Genomic DNA, 16560 nt, shown 5'->3' with positions numbered 1-16560 from the left:
AGAGTCTAGTACAGGGGTCAGCAACCTGCGGCTCCAGAGCCGCATGTGGCTCTTCAACCTCTTTATTGTGGCTCCCTTTGCGATGCTTGAATATTTTTAACACCCGAGTGGGGAAAATGCACGTCTTTTGTAATGAGTTTTAAAAAATCCAACTTTGTCTGAGACCATGAATGCATCCTGAGTGAGTTCTGACTGCTATCCAGTTCAGTACATGAAGAAAAACAAGTAATACTTACCTACAAATCTAAAAAATAAATTCGAGATAATTTAAAAACAGCGGCATGGGAACTTGTTTTTACGTTTACAGTAGTTTACACATACATTTATGTAAGTTTATCTCCAAAACTAGCAAGAGTACTCCAACTCGTCTTTTCTTATCTGAACTACTTTGATACCCCCAAATTCCCTCCAATGTTGTTTTAAACATACTATATGTTTTGCGGCTCCAGGCTATTTTTCTTCAGTGGGCATTGGGTAAAATGGCTCTTTTCATAGTAAAGGTTGCCGACCCCTGGTCTAGTATGTTCATTAAATACTAAAATACAAGAGTCTTCCCAGAGTCAATATGGCCGACATATCTCATATCTTTGTTGACACAGTGCAGCTTATTTGGAGTGGTGTCTGTGGTTAACTCGAAGCAGGCTCAACTGGGCTTTTGGCTCGGACCGAGGGTGGGGGGGGCAGCGCTCATGTGTGTGTGTGTGTGTGAGAGGGAGGGAGATTCTTCCTGTAAACAGAGCAACTATTCTTCCGATGGTCTGCGAGGCCACTGACACACAGACCTAGAAACTGTGAGAATCAAACTCAAGTAGAGGAGGGGTGGGGGGGGTCGGGGGGCCAAAAAAAAAATACACAACAGCATTGTGCGTGGAGCCAAATCCCCAACAGCAGTGACGCGTTTGCAACTAACTTTAAAAGGTCCCGTGTTGTAGTATTGTAGTATTGTCTATATGTGCACTGTGATTGGCTGGAGACCAGTTCAGGGTGTTCAGCAAAAACAGCTGGGATAGGCTCCAGCATGCCACTGCCTCCCTGGTTAGAATAAGCAGCATAGAAGATTAAATAAAATAAAATAATATTAGGAAAGCAGGAAGTGAACAAATGTAACAGTTACTGATTGTAAAAGTTAAAAAAAAAGTAATATATATATATTAGGAAAGCAGGAAGTGAACAAATGTAACAGTTACTGATTGTAAAAGTTTAAAAAAATAATTAAGTTAAAAAAATATATATCAGGAAAGCAGGAAGTGAACAAATGTAACAGTTACTGATTGTAAAAGTTTAAAAAAATAATTAAGTTAAAAAAATATATATCAGGAAAGCAGGAAGTGAACAAATGTAACAGTTACTGATTGTAAAAGTTTAAAAAAATAATTAAGTTTAAAAAAAATTATATTAGGAAAGCAGGAAGTGAACAAATGTAACAGTTAGTGATTGTAAAAGTTTTTTAAAAAATTATATTAGGAAAGCAGGAAGTGAACAAATGTAACAGTTAGTGATTGTAAAAGTTTTAAAAAAATTATATTAGGAAAGCAGGAAGTGAACAAATGTAACAGTTAGTGATTGTAAAAGTTTTAAAAAAATTATATTAGGAAAGCAGGAAGTGAACAAATGTAACAGTTATTGATTGTAAAAGTTAAAAAAAGTAAAAAATATATATTAGGAAAGCAGGAAGTGAACAAATGTAACAGTTAGTGATTGTAAAAGTTTAAAAAAAAATTATATTAGGAAAGCAGGAAGTGAACAAATGTAACAGTTAGTGATTGTAAAAGTTTTTAAAAAATTATATTAGGAAAGCAGGAAGTGAACAAATGTAACAGTTATTGATTGTAAAAGTTAAAAAAAGTGAAATATATATATATTAGGAAAGCAGGAAGTGAACAAATGTAGTAGTTAGTGATTGTAAAAGTTTTTTAAAAATTATATGCGGAAAACAGGAAGTGAACAAATGTAACAGTTATTGATTGTAAAAGTAAAAAAAAAAGTAAAATATATATATATATTAGGAAAGCAGGAAGTGAACAAATGTAACAGTTACTGATTGTAAAAGTAAAAAAAAATAATAAGTTAAAAAAATTATATTGGGAAAGCAGGAAGTGAACAAATTTAACAGTTAGTGATTGTAAAGTCTATCAACACGAATGACGTCCAACGTTAACATTTCACTCGCATTTTAACATCATGCTAGATAAACAATTGACTCACAGCTCTATTTTAAACATGCGTAGTGAAGCCTGCATATTTTTTGGAACGGAATGCTGAATGTTATACATCTACCGCTAGCTTCCTTCATGATGACATAAAAAAAACGTCGGAGCGCCTCCGTTGAAAAAAGTGCAGCAAACAAGTGAGGTTCCGCTTCCGGGGACACATATTACTGTAACACCGTTATTAGACACTTGTGCATAATAAGGAATCATTAAAATGGGCCGTGGGTAGACATTTATTCCATTTATTTATGCTTGCCTTGCATTAGCGCCTCAGACTGCGCTCATTCAGGGTTTTACAGTTTTCCTCGCTCTACTACTAAACCTCCTGTTTTCCATGCGGGGAGCCCTGGCAAAACCACATCTGCCCCACTAAATGCAGTTTTAACATGCCAGATTCTTTTCTCCTCTCCGGTAACGCCCACATGTTTGGAGTGTAAAACCAGAGAGAGCAAAAAAGGGGGAGGCGCCGTAACGCCACGCTGCGCTCTGCAAGGGTCCTTGCTGGGTGTGGTGGGATTCAGTTGGACTGGAAAAGCAGGAGTTAAGATCCAGTTTTACACTCACTTGGGCTGAGATTATCTAAGGGGAAGGAATAGAGTCCAGAGTGAGACCTCATTCTTTTTTTTGGGGGGGGGGCGCAAAAGTCTTGGGACTGTTTCTGAGACGATAAGAAAACATGGATTGTGTTGACAATGTAACTGGAAATACAACAGTTTCAACAAATGTGGACTTTCAACACATTCTAACTGCCATAGAATAAGAATATGCAGCAGGAGGGATCAGTGTTGTGAATAATTGGAGGGAAAAAGGAGGCAAGAGACGATAAGAAAACATGGATTGTTTTGACAATGTAACTGGAAATACAACAGTTTCAACAAATGTGGACTTTCAACACATTCTAACTGCCAGAGAATAAGAATATGCAGCAGGAGGGATCAGTGTTGTGAATAATTGGAGGAAAAAAGGAGGCAAAAAACGATAAGAAAACATGGATTGTTTTGACAATGTAACTGGAAATACAAAAGTTTCAACAAATGTGGACTTTCAACACATTCTAACTGCCAGAGAATAAGAATATGCAGCAGGAGGGATCAGTGTTGTGAATAATTGGAGGGAAAAAGGAGGCAAAAGACGATAAGAAAACATGGATTGTGTTGACAATGTAACTGGAAATACAACAGTTTCAACAAATGTGGACTTTCAACACATTCTAACTGCCAGAGAATAAGAATATGCAGCAGGAGGGATCAGTGTTGTGAATAATTGGAGGGAAAAAGGAGGCAAAAGACGATAAGAAAACATGGATTGTGTTGACAATGTAACTGGAAATACAACAGTTTCAACAAATGTGGACTTTCAACACATTCTAACTGCCAGAGAATAAGAATATGCAGCAGGAGGGATCAGTGTTGTGAATAATTGGAGGGAAAAAGGAGGCAAAAAACGATAAGAAAACATGGATTGTTTTGACAATGTAACTGGAAATACAAAAGTTTCAACAAATGTGGACTTTCAACACATTCTAACTGCCAGAGAATAAGAATATGCAGCAGGAGGGATCAGTGTTGTGAATAATTGGAGGAAAAAAGGAGGCAAAAGACGATAAGAAAATATGGATTGTGTTGACAATGTAACTGGAAATACAACAGTTTCAACAAATGTGGACTTTCAACACATTCTAACTGCCATAGAATAAGAATATGCAGCAGGAGGGATCAGTGTTGTGAATAATTGGAGGAAAAAAGGAGGCAAAAGACGATAAGAAAACATGGATTGTGTTGACAATGTAACTGGAAATACAACAGTTTCAACAAATGTGGACGTTCAACACATTCTAACTGCCAGAGAATAAGAATATGCAGCAGGAGGGATCAGTGTTGTGAATAATTGGAGGAAAAAAGGAGGCAAAAGACGATAAGAAAACATGGATTGTGTTGACAATGTAACTGGAAATACAACAGTTTCAACAAATGTGGACTTTCAACACATTCTAACTGCCAGAGAATAAGAATATGCAGCAGGAGGGATCAGTGTTGTGAATAATTGGAGGGAAAAAGGAGGCAAAAGACGATAAGAAAACATGGATTGTGTTGACAATGTAACTGGAAATACAACAGTTTCAACAAATGTGGACTTTCAACACATTCTAACTGCCAGAGAATAAGAATATGCAGCAGGAGGGATCAGTGTTGTGAATAATTGGAGGGAAAATAGAGGCAAAAGACGATAAGAAAACATGGATTGTGTTGACAATGTAACTGGAAATACAACAGTTTCAACAAATGTGGACTTTCAACACATTGTAACTGCCAGAGAATAAGAATATGCAGCAGGAGGGATCAGTGTTGTGAATAATTGGAGGGAAAAAGGAGGCAAAAGATGATAAGAAAACGTGGATTGTGTTGACAATGTAACTGGAAATACAACAGTTTCAACAAATGTGGACTTTCAACACATTCTAACTGCCAGAGAATAAGAATATGCAGCAGGAGGGATCAGTGTTGTGAATAATTGGAGGGAAAAAGGAGGCAAAAGACGATAAGAAAACATGGATTGTGTTGACAATGTAACTGGAAATACAACAGTTTCAACAAATGTGGACTTTCAACACATTCTAACTGCCAGAGAATAAGAATACGCAGCAGGAGGGATCGGTGTTGTGACTAATTGGAGGAAAAAAAGTGACTCCGACAAATCTACTGAAGACTTTTGGAGGCTCTGATATGAAATCAGGTATCTCCCAGCACAGGCAACCCCCCCCCCCCATGTCCACATGATACTGGCGACCACTACTACGTAGCGAGCTAAGTAACTAGCTTCTTTGTTTGAAACCTAAAGTGTTTCAAATGACACGGAAAACAAGGACAAAGCAAGAAACCGAAAACATACCACTTCCACACGGAATGGGAGGATAACATTTTTTCACTCTACCATGCTGACTACATGCAGTCTTAGGCTAATGCAGGGCTTCTTAATTATTGCCTTTCACCCCCCCCCCCCCACAAGGGACAGAATTTTTTTGCCCCCCCGATTTGAAATACTGAATAATGAATCAGGTTGGGGTTCGTCAACTCGGTCTGTCCATTTGATTCGGTTTCTTTTCTGTGTTGGATTTGGAAGCTCGGTTTGTTCGTTCGTACAGTTTGCTTTCTTTTTTGCTCTGAGGTCTGAATCAGTTGTTGGGTTTGTCAACTCGGTCTGTCCGTTTGATTCGGTTTCTTTTGTGTGAAGTCTGAATCAGTTGTTCGGTTCGTCAACTCTGTCTGTCCATTTGATTCGGTTTCTCTTCTGTGTGAAGTCTGAATCAGTTGTTGGGTTCGGAAGCGGGTTTGTTCGTTCGTACAGTTTGCTTTCTTTTTCCTACTAAGGTCTGAATCAGTTGTTTGGTTCGTCAACTCGGTCTGTCCGTTTGATTCAGTTGGTTCTGTGTGAAGTCTGAATCGGTTTGGAAGTTGTTCGTTCGTACAGTTTGCTTTCTTTTTCCCTCTAAGGTCTGAATCAGTTGTTGGGTTCGTCAACTCGGTCTGTCCGTTTGATTCCTTCTAAGGTCTGAATCGGTTCGTCAACTCGGTCTGTCCATTTGATTTGGTTTCTTTTCTGTGTGAAGTCTGAATCAGTTGTTTGGTTCATCAACTCGGTCTGTCCGTTTGATTCGGTTTCTTTTCTGTGTGAAGTCTGAATCGGTTTGGAAGCTGGGTTTGTTCGTTCGTACAGTTTGCTTTCTTTTTCTCTCTAAGGTCTGAATCAGTTGTTGGGTTCATCAACTCTGTCCATTTGATTCGGTTTCTTTTGTGTTGGATTCGGAAACTCGGTTTGTTCGTTTGTACAATTTGCTTTCTTTTGCCGTGAGGTCTGAATCAGTTAGTTGGGTTCGTCAACTCGGTCTGTCCGTTTGATTCCTTCTAAGGTCTGAATCGGTTCGTCATCTCGGTCTGTCCATTTGATTCGGTTTCTCTTCTGTGTGAAGTCTGAATCAGTTGTTGGGTTCGGAACCTGGGTTTGTTCGTTCGTACAGTTTGCTTTCTTTTTCCCTCTAAGGTCTGAATCAGTTGTTTGGTTCGTCAACTCGGTCTGTCCATTTGATTCGGTTTCTTTTCTGTGTGAAGTCTGAATCGGTTCGGAAGTTGGGTTTGTTCGTTCGTACAGTTTGCGTTCTTTTTCCCTCTAAGGTCTGAATCAGTTGTTTGGTTCGTCAACTCGGTCTGTTCATTTGATTCCTTCTAAGGTCTGAATCGGTTTGTCATCTCGGTCTGTCCATTTGATTCGGTTTCTTTTCTGTGTGAAGTCTGAATCAGTTGTTGGGTTCGTCAACTCGGTCTGTCCATTTGATTCGGTTTCTTTTGTGTGAAGTCTGAATCAGTTGTTCGGTTCGTCAACTCTGTCTGTCCATGTGATTCGGTTTCTTTTGTGTTGGATTCGGAAACTCGGTTTGTTCGTTTGTACAATTTGCTTTCTTTAGCCGTGAGGTAGGAATCAGTTGTTGGGTTCGTCAACTCGGTATGTGCATTTGATTTGGTTTCTTTTCTGTGTGAAGTCTGAATCGGTTTGTTCGTTCATACAGTTTCTTTTTCGCTCTAAGGTCTGAATCAGTTGTTGGGTTTGTAAAATTGTTTTTCTTTTTGCGCGTACGGTCTGGACCATGTGATGGGTTTGTGCGCTCGGTTTGGTTCCTTTACCCGTTCACTTGCTGGGTTTGTTAACTCTGTTCGATTCGGTTTGTGAATCAGTTGGGTTTGTCGACTTGGTCGGTTTCGTTAATCCTGCCGATTAAGACGACTTTATTTGTCGTGGATGAGGAAGTTTCATACAGCGCATGCTAATACAGAAGTTTAAGAAGCTAACTAGCTAATCCCCAGTTGACCCACATTAGCCTCGATGACCCAAACACGTTTTTACGTCCAACACCAGTTTAAATATGATCCGTCGTGGTCATCAAGCAGATCTTTTCCAAGAAGACAATAGCGTGTGAGTGTAGCGTTGGGAAAAAAAGAGGAGATTGGGAATTCTCTGGTGTCCTTTCGCCCACCACGGGTCGACGGAAGAATGCGGAGTTGCAGACAAAACGCTTGTGATGCTGCACGAGCTTGGAGAGGAGGAATGGAGGAGTGGAGGAGGAATGGAGGAGTAGAGGAGGAGGTCGTTTTCAAACAAAGACGGCTCTCATCAGCAACACCGCGCAATCACAAAAAGGCCTAATTACCCAATTCCGGCCTTCTCGGTCATAGATATCTTATCATGGAGTGTTGGCGTGGACGCTAACGGGGGCGTTACCTCTTCCTGCGACGCATAGTGGGGGTCTTCGGGGTGCACCGACCAGTAGCAGTAATCGAAACAAAACTCCAGAAGTTTCTCCCTGGAGTCGACCGCGTGGTCTGAGCGTCCATCCAGCTGGAGATCAGATTCAGGAAAACAGGAAGTCAATTTTAAAAACAGAAAGCAGAGGTTATGTTTGTTATGTTTACGTTTGCGTGAGAGTGTCTGCTGCGTGGAAATGCTAGCAACGCCGTTTCCATTCATTAGCGGCGTCCCCGCCTCAGCGCACTTAACACTTTCACTTTCCGCTGACTGCCAAGGGGGCGTGGCCAACGATGGAAAGACAGCACAGCGACTGAGCATTATACAACAGGAAGTCCTTTCATTTAGCATTTTGGGAAATACATTAGCAAAAAGCAAAAGTTTGCATTTTGAAAAAAACATGTTAGCAAAACTAAAAAAAACAAATTAGCATTTCAGAAAAACACATTAGCAAAAAGCAAAACAAGTTCGCATTTTGAAAAAAACATGTTAGCAAAACTCAAAAAACAAATTAGCATTTCGTAAAAACACATTAGCAAAAAGCAAAACGATTTAGCATTTTGGGAAATACATTAGCAAAAAGCAAAACAAGTTTGCATTTTGGGAAATACATTAGCAAGAGGCAAAACAAGTTCGCATTTTGAAAAAAACATGTTAGCAAAACTCAAAAAAACAAATTAGCATTTCGGAAAAACACATTAGCAAAAAGCAAAACAAATTAGCATTTTGGGAAATACATTAGCAAGAGGCAAAACAAGTTCACATTTTGAAAAAAACATGTTAAAAAAACTAAAAAAACCAAATTAGCATTTCAGAAAAACACATTAGCAAAAAGCAAAACAATTTAGCATTTCGGAAAATACATTAGCAAGAGGCAAAACAAGTTAGCATTTTGAAAAAAACATGTTAGCAAAACTAAAAAAAACTAGCATTTCGGAAAAACACGTTAGCAAAAAGCAAAACGATTTAGCATTTTGGGAAATACATTAGCAAGAGGCAAAACAAGTTCGCATTTTGAAAAAAACATGTTAGCAAAACTCAAAAAAAGTAATTAGCATTTCGGAAAAACACATTAGCAAAAAGCAAAACAAATTAGCATTTTGGGAAATACATTAGCAAGAGGCAAAACAAGTTCACATTTTGAAAAAAACATGTTAAAAAAACTACAAAAATCAAATTAGCATTTCAGAAAAACACATTAGCAAAAAGCAAAACGATTTAGCATTTTGGGAAATACATTAGCAAGAGGCAAAACAAGTTTGCATTTTGAAAAAAACATGTTAAAAAAACAAATTAGCATTTCAGAAAAACACATTAGCAAAAAGCAAAACAAGTTAGCATTTTGGGAAATACATTAGCAAGAGGCAAAACAAGTTCACATTTTGAAAAAAACATGTTAAAAAAACTAAAAAAACCTAATTAGCATTTCAGAAAAACAAATTAGCAAAAAGCAAAACAATGTAGCATTTTGGGAAATACATTAGCAAAAAGCAAAAAAAGTTCGCATTTTGAAAAAAACATGCTAGCAAAACTCAAAAAAACAAATTAGCATTTCGTAAAAACACATTAGCAAAAAGCAAAACGATTTAGCATTTTGGGAAATACATTAGCAAAAAGCAAAACAAGTTCGCATTTTGAAAAAAACATGTTAGCAAAACTCAAAAATAATTAGCATTTTGGGAAACACATTAGCAAAAAGCAAAACAATTTAGCATTTCGGGAAATACATTAGCAAGAGGCAAAACAGGTTTGCATTTTGAAAAAAAACATGTTAAAACTAAAAAAAAATAGCATTTCGGAAAAACACATTAGCAAAAAACAATTTACATTTTTTTCAAAAATGCTAACATGTTTTGCCGTTTGCTAATGTACTGTATTTCCCTGTTTTTAATTCACCTTTAGTTCACCTTTTGTTAATGTTTTCAAAATGCTAATTTCTTCATAATTTTGTTAGCATGTTTACCAAAATGCTCATTTATTTTACCTCTTGTTTATGTTTCCTGAAATGTAAATTTGTTCAAGTGTTGTTTTGCTAATGTGTTTTTCCGAAATGCTAATTTGTTTTTTTGAGTTTTGCTAACATGTTTTTTTCAAAATGCAAACTTGTTTTGCCTCTTGCTAATGTATTTCCCAAAATGCTAACTTGTTTTGCTTTTTGCTAATGTGTTTTTCAGAAATGCTAATTTGTTTTTTTGAGTTTTGCTAACATGTTTTTTTCAAAATGCAAACTTGTTTTGCCTCTTGCTAATGTATTTTCCAAAATGCTAACTTGTTTTGCTTTTTGCTAATGTGTTTTTCAGAAATGCTAATTTGTTTTTTTGAGTTTTGCTAACATGTTTTTTTCAAAATGCAAACTTGTTTTGCCTCTTGCTAATGTATTTTCCAAAATGCTAACTTGTTTTGCTTTTTGCTAATGTGTTTTTCCGAAATGCTAATTTGTTTTTTTAGTTTTTTTAACATGTTTTTTTCAAAATGTGAACTTGTTTTGCCTTTTGCTAATGTATTTCCCAAAATGCTAACTTGTTTTGCTTTTTGCTAATGTGTTTTTCTGAAATGCTAAATCGTTTTGCTTTTTGCTAATGTGTTTCCCGAAATGCAAATTTTTTTTTGAGATTTGCTAACATGTTTTTTTCAAAATGCAAACTTGTTTTGCCTCTTGCTAATGTATTTCCCAAAATGCTAATTTGTTTTGCTTTTTGCTAATGTGTTTTTCTAAAATGCTAACTTTTGGGGGGGAGTTTTGCTGACATGTTTTTTTCCAAAATGCGAACTAGTTTTGCCTCTTGCTAATGTATTTCCCAAATTGCTAACTTGTTTTGCTTTTTGCTAATGTGTTTCCTAAAATGCTAGTTTTCATTTTTTTAACATGTTTTCCAAAAATGCTAACATGTTTTGCTTTTTGCTAATGTGTTTTTCAGAAATGCTAATTAGTTTTTTTGAGTTTTGTTAACATGTTTTTTTTCAAAATGCAAACTTGTTTTGCCTCTTGCTAATGTATTTCCCAAAATGCTAACTTGTTTTGCTTTTTGCTAATGTGTTTTTCCGAAATGCTAATTTGTTTTTTTGAGTTTTGCTAGCATGTTTTTTTCAAAATGCGAACTTGTTTTGCCTCTTGCTAATGTATTTCCCAAAATGCTAACTTGTTTTGCTTTTTGCTAATGTGTTTCCTAAAATGCTAGATTTTTTCATACATTTTCCCAAAATGCTAACATATTTTGCCTTTTGTTAACGTATTTCCCAAATTACTAATTTGTTTTTGAGTTTTGTGGACATGTTTTCCAAAATGCTAACATGTTTTGCCGTTTGCTAATGTACTGTATTTCCCTGTTTTTACTTCATGTCCTGATTGGTCGTCTCTCTGGTCTTCCACGGACCCTCCAAAACTTGTCCCACTTTCCAGACATAATCCCTCCCGGGGGACCCATGACGAGTCTCGCTGTTGGATCCTGATGTGGTCTAGGCCGGCCCCATCCCATTCACATCCATCAGATGAGATCAACCAATCAGGCGCCTCTGCAGGTTAGCGAGTGTCAGCTTACACGACGACGCCGCTGACACGCTAATTATTCCCACATGGCGAGTGAGAAGTCGGTGAAAACAAACCGCTAACAGCTAAGAATAAGCCTCCATCTTGAAGAACTCCATTCTGCACCAAACATGCTCCTCAAGTAGTAGTAGTAGTAGTAGTAGTAGTAGTACATGTTTTAGCAAGTCTGTAGGCAGCACTCGTGCAGCCCGGCTGCTTATAATAGCTGCCAGCTATCAGGACAATGATGGCTGTGCATAGTGAACGTATCCCACTGTACAAGCTGTACACTGACTACTCTAATCCGCTCTATGATCACAATGATCGGATTTGAGATGATTTTTTTTAGACACATGCAATCCAGAAAATTATATGTAAATGTTACACTTAGGGGGGGGAAGTGGGCTAATAAATTGACAATAATAATAATAATAATAATAATATATATATGCAGATTTCATAAAACAACACATGGATATGATAGAGCACGCTACAAGAAGCTATGAAGTCTGGAAAATTAAATCATTAAAAAAAAAACATTCCAAAAATTGTTACAACTATAATGATGAAAATGGTAATATTAATGATGATTATTATAAGGGTGATAACAATAATAATGATAAAAATTATAACAATAATGATAATGAAAATGATAATATTACAATGATAATAATGATAAAAATTATAACAATAATGATAATAATGAAAATGATAATATTACAATGATAAAAATGATAAAAATTATAACAATGATAATAATGAAAATGATAATATTACAATGATAATAATGATAAAAATTATAACAATAATGATAACAATAATAATATTACAATGACAATAATGATAAATATAACAATAATGATAATAATTACAATAATGATAAAGATTATAACAATAATGATAATAATAGTATAATGATAATAATGATAGATTATAACATAATGATAATAATGATAACAATAATAATAATATTACAATGATAATAATAAAGATTATAACAATAATGATAATGATAATAATAAAGATTATAACAATAATGATAATGATAATAATAATATTACAATGATAATAATAATTACAATAATGATAAAGATTATAACAATAATGATAATAATAATATTACAATGATAATAATGATAGATTATAACAATAATGATAATAACAATAATAATATTACAATGATAATAATGATAAAGATTATAACAATAATAATAATTATAACAATAATGATAATAATGATAATAACAATAATAATATTACAATGATAAAGATTATAACAACAAAGATAACAATAATAATATTACAATGATAATGATAAAGATTATAATAATGATAATAATAATATTACAATGATAATGATAAAGATTATAATAATGATAATAATAATATTACAATGATAATAATGATAAAGATTATAACAACAAAGATAATATTACAATGATAATAATGATAATGATAATAATGATAATAATAATATTAAAATGATAAAGATTCTAATAATGATAATAATAATATTACAATGATAAAGATTATAACAACAAAATAATAATAATATTACAATGATAAAGATATAATAATGATGATAATAACAATAATATTACAATGATAACAATGATAAAGATTATAACAACAAAAATAATAATAATATTACAATGATAAAGATTATAATAATGATAATAACAATAATATTACAATGATAATAATGATAACAATAATGATAATAATGATAACAATAATAATATTACAATGATAATAATGCTAAAGATTATAACAACAAAAATAATAATAATATTACAATGATAAAGATTATAATAATGATAATGATAATAATAATATTACAATGATAATAATGATAAAGATTATAACAATAATGATAACAATAATAATATTCCAATGATAATAATAAGAGGGGAAAACAAGAGTGTGGCATGAACATGATTATATTTGACAAAAAGGGGTCGGCATTTCTTTATCTTTTGCTTCATCCTACTCCTTTTCGGCTTATGATCAGATAGTTGAATACAAATGTAAATAATAGAAAGTTATATTTTGATCGATGTAAGAAATGCACTGTAATGTTTCATATATTTTTGCCCAAATAAAATCAAAATAAATGAAAAATACTAAGAAACACCAACCTTGACATTTTGGATCCTCACAAACTTTTCCTGCACCTGAACCGCCAGCCTTCCTCCATCTGGACTTTCCCTGGTCAGGGTGAGAAGATGCGTTAGCATAGCCGTGCTAGACGCCATGACGCCATGACGCCATGACGCCATGACGCCATGACGCCATGACGCCATGACGCCATGACGCCATGACGCCATGACGCCATGACGCCATGACGCCATGACGCCATGACGCCATGACGCCATGACTCCTTCCCATGTGTAACGTCATCACGGCCAATCACTCCAACATGGAGGTCAACTCCGCAAGTGCGGGGTTCCGGCCCACGGAAGGACGCCAACATGTGATGCAACGCTAGTCGTACCGAAGGCAATCGTGACGCTGACATCGCCACCGTTGGACGCGCAGCTGGTTGCAATTACACAGGTGTGCTAACGAGCTAACACGTTCCAAACAATACACTATTGGAATACACTATTTAGCTAGAAGAAGTACTTGTTATTATATTTTATATAAGAATAGGGGTGCGCCGATTAATCGGCCATTAATTGAATGATTAATTGATCGGTTTTGGCCGATTTCACTCACGGATGATAATTATAGTTATCTGCTACATTAAAACCTGATCGGAGCATCCCTGTTTTGATATATTTTCTGTTAAATATAAATATTTATTATATATTTAATTAAAAAATATATATTTTTTAAAAATACATGAACTGAAAGTACTGGCACTGAAAAAACAAACAGGTGAAAGAATACTATATATAATATTACATACAAATGATTTATTAAGTTTTTGTTATTTCTATTTATTTTAGTTATATTATTTAAATATTTTACATTAAGTATATTATTAAAGCATATTATTTTGAATTTTAAAGTGTTCCGTATGCATTCATATTGAAAAAGGCTTAGTCACGGTTAGCGTCAGCTAGCTTAGATGCTAACACGATTTAGTGCAATTAATGAGTATTTTATGATTTAAAAAAATAAATATTACCTAGAAAGAGGTCAATAACGAAATAATGGTTTTAAGACATTAAAAAGATAAGAAGTGTTTTTATGTTTTTACCAATTATCCACCTAACAACAGTTAAGGATATGTTTAATAGCCTAGCTAATCTCGCGATCTCTTACCTCGCGTTAAGTGGACGGACTCGAACAGCGACTTTGACGTTTGCCATGCCGATCCCGGGTCTCCTCCTCGGGCAAGACTCTTACAAAAAAACCCGCTAAAGAAGAACATGATGTCCCATCATAGTTATTTCCGAAACGTGGGAGCCCGGGAGGGGTCGAGCGTGTTACCTCCGTCCGCCGTTCAAGCCATGTCGCCCGGCTCGCTGAGGGTTGCACGTCCCGCCGAGCGGCTCCAAACAAAAGTCACAACCGAGCAGTGAAACTTCCTGCTGGGCGAGGAGAGCCAGGAGAGGGCGGGGAGGGTGCTGGATGGAGACTCCGCCTACTCTACTTGACTTCCTTTGACTTACAATGGACTGGATTCTATGGCTGATAGTTTGGCAATAAATTATTAAAAATGATTATTATTCACTTATAATATTGTTGCTATTTACTACTGCTCGTATTTCTATTTTTTTTATTAATGCTTTTTATTATTATTATTATTATTTGTATTACTGTTTCCTGTTATTTCAATTGAATTTAAACCAAAAATATATCATAATATTAGATATTCCTTTTCAATGAAAATGAATATATTATATATATTTATATATATATAAATATAAAAAAAATAAAAACAAAAATATATATTATATATATATATTTATAAATATAGTTGGAAATGAATGAAATGAAAAGGAATATCTAATATATTTTTGGTTGTTTAAATTCAATATATAAAATATATATTATTTATTAGAATATATATAGACATCCAAATGAAAAGGAATATATATATTATATATATATAAATATAAAAATAATAATTAAAATATATATATATATATATATACACACAAACTATATTTTATTTATTGGCATATATATTTATATATAGTTAGAAATGAATGAAATGAAAAGGAATATCTGATATATTTTTGGTTGTTTAAATTCAATATATAAAATATATTTTATTTATTAGAATATATATAGTTAGACATCCAAATGAAAAGGAATATATATTATATATATATATATATAAATATAAAAATAATAATCTAAAAAAAAATATATATATATATATATATATATATATATATATACAAAATACATTTTATTTATTGGCATATATATTTATATATAGTTAGAAATGAATGAAATGAAAATGAATATCTAATATATTTTTGGTTGTTTAAATTCAATATATAAAATATATATTATTTATTAGAATCTATATAGACATCCAAATGAAAAGGAATATATATTATATATAAATATAAAAATAATAATTAAAATATATATATATATATATACACAAAATATATTTTATTTATTGGCATATATATTTATATATAGTTAGAAATGAAAAGGAATATCTAATATATATATTATTTATTAGAATATATATATAGATAGACATCCAAATGAAATATTATATATATTATATAAATATAAAAATAATAATTAAAATATATATATATACAAAATATATTTTATTTATTGGCATATATATTTATATATAGTTAGAAATGAATGAAATGAAAAGGAATATCTAATATGATATATATTATTTATTAGAATATATATATAGATAGACATCCAAATGAAATATTATATATATATATATATAAATATAAAAATAATAATTAAAATATATATATATACAAAATATATTTTATTTATTGGCATATATATTTATATATAGTTAGAAATGAATGAAATGAAAAGGAATATCTAATATGATATATATTATTTATTAGAATATATATATAGATAGTTAGACATCCAAATGAAATATTATATATATATATATATTTTTTTTAATCCGAAATGTATGACCTTTTAAAATTGACCATTTCTTTGTTTGCAAGCAATACCTTTTTGGATTTAAAATCAATCACGGGTGTGAAAAAGTGTCAACAATGACTCAACATAAAGGACTTTATCTTTATTAGCATTCTCATGTACATTTTTGTGACAAACTTTAAAAAATATTCCTTTTTTTTTTTTTTTCTTCCAGCAAAAAGGAGCACGGTGCTTTGTTCAACGTGAACAGACGCATAAACCACAAATGCATTCTTGCATTCATGCTAATGGACATGCTAGCTACCACTAAACGGCTAAAAAGGCAGCGTGTGAAAGTGCGAGTTAAAAAGCACGTATTAACTTCGGGTTGGTTGTTTGTTTTTTTTTTGTTTGTTTTTTTTACTAACTCTCTAAGGCACTGTCTCCAACCACGGCATGTCTTAAAAGCCCTTACCTGAGCTGTTTTTCTTG

General features: G+C 33.4%; 2 protein-coding genes across 3 annotated transcripts in view; both read right to left on the bottom strand.

The window, feature by feature from the left end:
• Nucleotides 1–14434, bottom strand: part of stard9 (StAR-related lipid transfer (START) domain containing 9) — a 46992-nt gene extending 32558 nt beyond the window's left edge. Inside the window, exons 1-3 of the mRNA XM_078799224.1 lie at nucleotides 14302–14434; nucleotides 13170–13239; nucleotides 7482–7598 (exon numbers count right to left, since the gene is read on the bottom strand). Coding sequence (XP_078655350.1) covers nucleotides 7482–7598; nucleotides 13170–13239; nucleotides 14302–14348 — 234 coding nt within the window. The 5' untranslated portion in view covers nucleotides 14349–14434. The remainder of the gene's footprint in view (nucleotides 1–7481; nucleotides 7599–13169; nucleotides 13240–14301) is intronic.
• Nucleotides 14435–16099: 1665 nt separating this feature from the next.
• Nucleotides 16100–16560, bottom strand: part of cdan1 (codanin 1) — a 14601-nt gene continuing 14140 nt past the window's right edge. For both annotated transcript variants that reach the window (XM_058057579.2, XM_058057580.2), the window contains exon 27: nucleotides 16100–16560. This exon is cut by the window's right edge and continues 151 nt beyond it. The gene's annotated coding sequence lies outside the window, so the exon portion shown is untranslated.

Source organism: Doryrhamphus excisus, linkage group LG19 (assembly GCF_037039965.1).
Source record: "Doryrhamphus excisus strain RoL-2023G ecotype Guam linkage group LG19, RoL_Dexc_Guam_v1.1, whole genome shotgun sequence".
In the NCBI taxonomy this organism is placed as follows: domain Eukaryota; kingdom Metazoa; phylum Chordata; class Actinopteri; order Syngnathiformes; family Syngnathidae; genus Doryrhamphus; species Doryrhamphus excisus.
Note: the sequence above shows the minus strand (reverse complement) of the source record. Positions and strands in the feature narration are given on the sequence as shown.